The sequence below is a fragment of the Euphorbia lathyris genome, chromosome 3, assembly GCF_963576675.1.
Source record: "Euphorbia lathyris chromosome 3, ddEupLath1.1, whole genome shotgun sequence".
Classification (NCBI taxonomy): domain Eukaryota; kingdom Viridiplantae; phylum Streptophyta; class Magnoliopsida; order Malpighiales; family Euphorbiaceae; genus Euphorbia; species Euphorbia lathyris.
The window spans coordinates 87,507,997-87,514,546 of NC_088912.1; the positions used below are offsets into that span (position 1 = coordinate 87,507,997).

The following is a 6,550-nucleotide window of genomic DNA, read 5'->3' on the forward strand; positions in this document are numbered from 1 at the left end:
TATTCAAAAACTGACGATTTCAAATTAGTTGGATATTGTGATAGTGATTGGGCCGGTGACAAAGATGACCGAAAAAGTACAACTGGCTTTGTATTTTTTCTGGGTGTAACTGCATTTACTTGGAGTTCGAAGAAGCAGGCAATTGTGACACTGTCAACCTGCGAAGCTGAATATGTTGCTGCAACCTCATGCGTCTGTCATGCAATTTGGCTCCGGAAATTGCTAAAAGAATTTCAAATGAGTCAAAATGATCCAACGGAGATTTTTATTGACAATAAATCTGCACTGGCATTAGCGAAAAATCCAGTGTTTCATGATCGAAGTAAGCATATTGATACGAGGTATCATTTTATTCGGGAGTGTATTGAGCAAAAGGAGGTGAAGCTGAAGTACGTGAAAACACAAGATCAGATTGCAGATATTTTTATAAAGCCGTTAAAATACGATGTGTTCAATGGATTGAGAGCTCAATTAGGAATCAGAGAAAATTAAGTTTAAGAGGGCATGTTCAAAATAATAAACTTAATTTTATATATAATAATAATAATAATAAAAAATAAAGGAATGAAGGAGAATGAGCCACGAAGTAATAAGTTGAATAAAGACCAAGACAATTGAAAAGTATGGTATGTAGTAGAAAAGTATGGTATGTAGTGATAATGTTGGATTGTGGGGTAGTATAGCTGTGATGTATATGGAGTGGGAAGACTATAAATGTATTGATATTTTCATTGTATCATGGGGTGAGATGTCAGAATAAAAGAGTTGGTATTAAGTTGTGCATTTCTAAATTTTTTTCTTTTATAGCCTTTGAATATTTTATATATGACCCCAAAAATATTATAATTAAAAGTTCTCCTTTTTCTTCTCTAACAGGGATCTCCATCTCCATTTCTGTATAGAGAAATGAAAATCTGTTGTTATCTGTTTTTTATTTAATTTATAATATATATAAGTTGAATGGAAAACAGATAAGAAAATAGAAAATTGTAGACAACCTATTTTCTTTGGTTTAATTAGTATATAAAGATGGTAACATAACATAAAAAATTCAAGAACAAGTTAGAAGAATACAGAGATGCAAGTTCCAATACAAGTTCATCACATGAATGGGGGAGAAGGAGAAAATAGCTACTACATGAACTCTTTGCGTCAGGTACGGATACATTTGTTTTATCTATTGTTTGCTGTTGCTGTTTGTTAGAAAAAAGTTAATTTTCTAAAAAGTAGATATTCACTGTTTTTATAAAAGGCTACATTTCAAATGTAAAATACAACGGGTTTGTTTGGTAAAAAATCCTTTTGGAACAAAATTAGAAGTTTGAGCCACTTTAAAGGTTTTGACTAGTCAAACATCTAATTGTGGTGTTTGGTGGTGACAGTAGCGTTCACATGGACCCAAATGACCACGGTAAATTTGGTCATTCACCATTAGATGTAGGCTGATTAAAATCCTAAGGTAGAGATTCAAAATATCATAAGGCTTAGATTTAATCAGCCTACATCTAACGGTGAATGATCAAATTCACCGTGGTCATTGGAGTCCATGTGAAAAATACTGTTGGTGGTGATAGGTTTGAAAGAGCTTATTGGGTTGAAAAATCTTATTTTATGAGTTTTTTCAATTATTTTATTGATCAATCTTTTAAATGACATATTTATCCATATTTAGTACCCTCTAATCCTAAATAAAGACTTTATCATGTCTTTATTTATCATTTTAGACAAATAGCTATTAACAATCGGCTAAGTTTTACCAAACAAGTTTAGACAATCAGCTAGTGAAATCAGCTAACAAAAAAAAGTAATCAACTACCAGTGAAAAGAAAAACAGGAACATGAAAAGAAGCAACCAAACAGCATGTAATTTCACTTTATAAAATTAATTTTCTTATTTAATAGTATCCATTAACCCATTTCTTAATTAATCTGATGCAGAAGAAAGTGGTTTTAATAACCAAGCCTATACTAGAAGAAAGAATTAAAGAATTATGTCAAGAAAGCTTCCCGGAGTGTCTAACAATGGCAGATTTTGGGTGTTCTTCAGGACCCAACACACTTCTACCACTTTGGGAAATCATTGAAACAATTGATTCCACATTTACTAAATTGAACAAGAAACCCCCAAATCTGCAGTATTTCCTAAACGATCTTCCAGGAAATGATTTTAACACAATTTTCAGATCATTAGTACCCAATTTTCATCAGAAATTAGAGAAAGAAAAAGGAAACAAATTTGAAAATTGCTTGATAGGTGCAATGCCAGGAAGTTTCTATGGAAGGCTGTTTCCATCAAATTCTCTGCACTTTGTTCACTCTTCTTCCAGCCTCCATTGGAGTTCTCAGGTTCCTGAAGAAGTTTTAAGTGAATCTGGAAGTCCACTAAACAAAGGTAATATTTGTGTAGACAAATCAAGCCCAGAAAGTGTCCAGAAAGCATATCTGAATCAATTCGACAAAGATTTTACCAAATTTTTGAGCTCACGGTCGGAGGAGATGGTTACCGGCGGTCAAATGGTGATCAATTTCGTTGCTAAAAGTGATAAAATGCCTTACTGCAAATATGGTTGCGAAATCTTTCACTTAATTGCCGATTCTCTCAAAGATATGGTTAATGAGGTAATCATCTTTACCCTAACATTTTTTAAGAAGCCAATATTTAACGGTAGCGTATGAAATGATGCAAATTTAACCCGGATTTTTTTGATAAAATTAATTTTAGTCATACGTTATTAAAAAAATCTAAAAACTGGTTTGACTACTATTTGAGTGTTATACCATATTTCCAAACAAGCTTGACGATAAATTGAAGCAGTATATTAGTAACACATTAAGTATTTTAGATACATTGATAAAAAAAAAAAAGTTGTGATTAAGTTGTATATTAGTTGTTAGCATTTTAAGAAGTTTTTTAGAATTGTGTTAGTGACAGTTAATAACAGTCAAACCACTATTTACAAATTTACGGTGACATATTGCTAAAATTGATATTTTATGGAAAAATTATTTAAAAAGTTTTTTGGAATTGTGCTAGTGACAGTTAATAACAGTCAAACCACTATTTACAAATTTGCAGTAACATATGGCTAAAATTTATCTTGCTTGAAAATATTAAAGTTAAATTTACACCATTTACTACATTTAACTCCAAACCTTCCTTTCTCTTTCAAAAAAAAAAAACTCCAAACCTTCCTTTTATTAAAAAGGTTAGCGATAACTCTTGTTCTTTTTTTGTTGTTAAATGGTCGGACTGAAATGGATTCTAACCAAGAGTCATTTATAAAATCTTCTGTAAATTACACTCATCATCTTCCATTCTCTAATTTTTTTTTTCAAAGCCATTTAAATGTTTTTTTATTAAGAGTGAGAAAGTCACTATTGAAAAAGAAAAAGTTCCGGAGATAATAATTTGAAAGTAAAAAATGTGAGTTTCCATCCTAAGGTCATTTGCTTTTTCATTGGTTATTTTTGAAATTTTCTACGGAAGAGATTTTTGGATTAGTAAAAGGATAAAATTTTAAGATTTTTTTATATCAAAATTTGAAGTTTAGGTACCATAAAAAGTAAACCAAAAGTTAAGGGGTTATACATGTTATTTTTTATAAAATGGTAAGATATCAACAATGGCTTAATACTTCCGCAGGAACTTGTCACTTTTTACCACTTAGTCTTCTTTACTTATGTCAACCTATCAGTCTCCTCAATTCAACAAATGTAACACTTTATGCCTCTTTATCTGTCTACATAGGAATGATTAGCCCCCTCAACTCATTTTGTGCATCCAATTAACCCATTCAATTCACCAAATGTAATACTTCATGCTCCATAGATTTTTATGTCTGTTTCAAAGCAATTAAGGAAGTGTTCACAGCAGGATGCAAAAGATCAATTGGAATGGATGCATAAGATATGTTTAGAGATGTATACACAATGCCATGTAGGCACAAAAGGAGTCAAATATAAGACAATTTTTGAGCTGAGATGGTTTATAGGTTAGTTACTAAGTAGAAGGATAAATAACAAAATGAGACAAGTTCAGAAGACTGCAGAGGTATTAAGCCTATCAATAATCGTTTTCATCTAATACAGAACTTGAATTGGACAAATTTGATACAGGGAATGGTCAAAGAATCAACATTGGATAATTTCAATGTTCCATTTAATCCTCCTTCTAAAGAGCAAGTGTGGAGTGTGATTGAAAAAGAAGGTTCGTTTAGTATTAAAAGAATAGAAGAATTCAAACTAAGCTGGGATGCCAACATAGACGATGGTGACAATGAATTGACATTTAATTTGGTGGAGAGAGCCAAATATGTTTCCAATTGGATCAGAGCTGCAATGGAACCTATGCTTGTAACTCATTTTGGAGATGCCATTATTGATAGTTTATTTTATAAATTCTCCTTCAAGGTTATTGATTGTTTGGAAAAGGGAATAGGATGTTTTAATATTCTAGTAGTGTCCATGATGAAAGAAAATGGAAAAAAATTAGGATTGTTTTAACTAAATGTACACACTACTGGAAAAAAAAACATATCAATAACAGTCCTATTATGAGATTACTATTTGTATCAACCCTATTATGAGATTACTATTTGTATCAGTCATTAGGAAAGTGTGTTAGACATAGGCTGGTTAAATCGGTTGACAAGACTATTTGTAATGTACGAATCGACAAATAATAGTTTTTGTAATTGGTTTAGTTAATGCCTGTTACAAATAGCTTGGTCAATACATAGTTGACCAAATATTTTCATGCATATTAAAATGAATGTTTTGAAAAGTTTACTCTTTTAAATTTCCCTCATACATTATGTGCTTCCATTTCATTGTATTAAAATTCCACCGTTCTCTATTCTTTCTAAGGGGGTGTTTGTTTTAGCGTTTCGCAGGAGCGTTTAGCGGTTTTACACCAAACCGCTAATAGTATGGTGTTTGGTTAAGATTATAAAACCGCAGCGGTTAGCGGTTTTGGAGCAAACTGGAGCGGTTCACGAAAAGCTCCAATTTGAAGCTTTTCACAAAACGCTGATTTTAGCGGTTTAGCTTTTTGACAAAAATACCCCACTTTTATTTTGAAATACACCCAATATTTGGTATTACTTGAAACGATTTTAAATCCTAATAAAAAAAAAGGTATGGAGAAATTTTGAAAATACATCTCGTGGAAAACTGTTGAATTTTGAACTTGGAATGATTTTATAAAATTTAAAAAAACAATCAGGAATTGACTTTAAAAAAAATCAGGGTGTACTCAAAATCAATTCTTGGTTATTTCAAAGTATTACTTGAACCATCTAATAAAATTGAAAAAAAAAAAAAAATCAATTCCTACTCACACTTTAATTCAAAGTATTAATCCTAATTGGATATGGAGAAATTTTGAACTATAAAATCAATCTAGCATCTAGAATTATACAAAGCAAATCAAAAGTTCCAATTCTCAATTCTTTCACAGATTTCTTCGACTGCTTCTCCCAGGTTTTTTTTTTTCTACATAATTATATTTCAATGTTTTTTCAACTTGAATCTAGATTGGCCCAATTATATTTTATATTTTTTTTAACTTGTCATCTGCACTTTCTATTAGGGGTAAATTTGATTTTGGGTGCCAACCTTTGGGGTAAAATTATACCATTTTAGACGTTATGTGTAAAATTGTTCATGACTGTAAACGTTAAGGGTATTTTTGTATCTTATCCCAATTAAAATTGATTTTTCAATATGGGTAATTTTTTTTTTTTTATCAATTGTGAGGTGATAGATATGATGCAAAGACCTCTTTAAATTGCTTTCTCAGTTTGCTTATACGATTTAGAAAGATAATCTGCTTGACACGATTTAAAATACACTTGTGTATTACTTGAAACAAATAATCAATAGTTTTATTGTTTATTAAGATTGAAATGTTTATTTTTTTCATAATATTATAGGTAGCAATATGAGTCAAGTAGATAAGACTAATGGTGAAAGAGTTAAATGGACTCACGAGCAATTTCATGCATTTCTTGAAATTAGTATTCGAGGCACCACTCTAGACAAAAGGAGCGGTGGGGGATGGGGTAATAAGGGATGGTTATGGGTAGAAAATGAATTGAAAATTGTGGGTATACAATTTACTAGAACTCAATTAAAAAGTAAATGGGATATTATGAAAAAACAATGGAGATTATGGAGTGATTTAAAAGGAAAAGAGACTGGATTAGGATGGGATCCTATTAAAGGTACAATTATTGCTTCTGAGGAGTGGTGGAATGAAAAGATACAAGTAAGTCGAATCTAAATTCTTTTAATAATAAAATTTTAATTAATTAGTTAGATTATGAGCAGTTTTGTTTTTTTCTTGTAATTCATAGGAAAATAAAGATTATGCAAAATTACGCGAGAAAGGAATTGGACAAGACGTTTATGAAAAATATCAAATTATATTTATGGATACTATGGCTACTGGTGAATATGCATATGCACCTTCTTCTGGAATTTTGCCTGATGATATTGAAGATGATCCGATTTATGATAATGTGATTCATTTAGTACATGAGAATGATTT

At 30.9% G+C, this 6,550-nt stretch overlaps 1 protein-coding gene across 2 annotated transcripts; it reads left to right on the forward strand.

Moving 5' to 3' along the window:
* The first annotated feature begins 746 nt into the window (after window positions 1-746).
* LOC136221714 (probable caffeine synthase MTL2) lies at window positions 747-4,788 on the forward strand. 2 transcript variants are annotated; one of them, XM_066009143.1, is made up of 3 exons: window positions 747-1,156; window positions 1,939-2,619; window positions 4,117-4,788. In XM_066009143.1, the coding sequence occupies exons 1-3, from the start codon at window positions 1,079-1,081 to the stop codon at window positions 4,501-4,503; spliced, it is 1,146 nt and encodes a 381-aa protein (XP_065865215.1). In that variant the 5' UTR covers window positions 747-1,078; the 3' UTR covers window positions 4,504-4,788. The 2 variants fall into 2 exon arrangements, with proteins under 2 accessions (XP_065865215.1, XP_065865216.1); XM_066009144.1 differs by having other exon boundaries at window positions 1,942-2,619.
* Window positions 4,789-6,550: the final 1,762 nt, after the last annotated feature.

Excerpts from the sequence above, each read along its gene's own strand:
- LOC136221714 (XM_066009143.1), top strand. The coding sequence starts at position 1,079 with ATGCAAGTTCCAATACAAGTTCATCACATGAATGGGGGAGAAGGAGAA. Across the intron at positions 1,157-1,938 it reads ACATGAACTCTTTGCGTCAG|AAGAAAGTGGTTTTAATAAC; the intron begins GTACGGATACAT and ends AATCTGATGCAG. Across the intron at positions 2,620-4,116 it reads TCAAAGATATGGTTAATGAG|GGAATGGTCAAAGAATCAAC; the intron begins GTAATCATCTTT and ends AATTTGATACAG.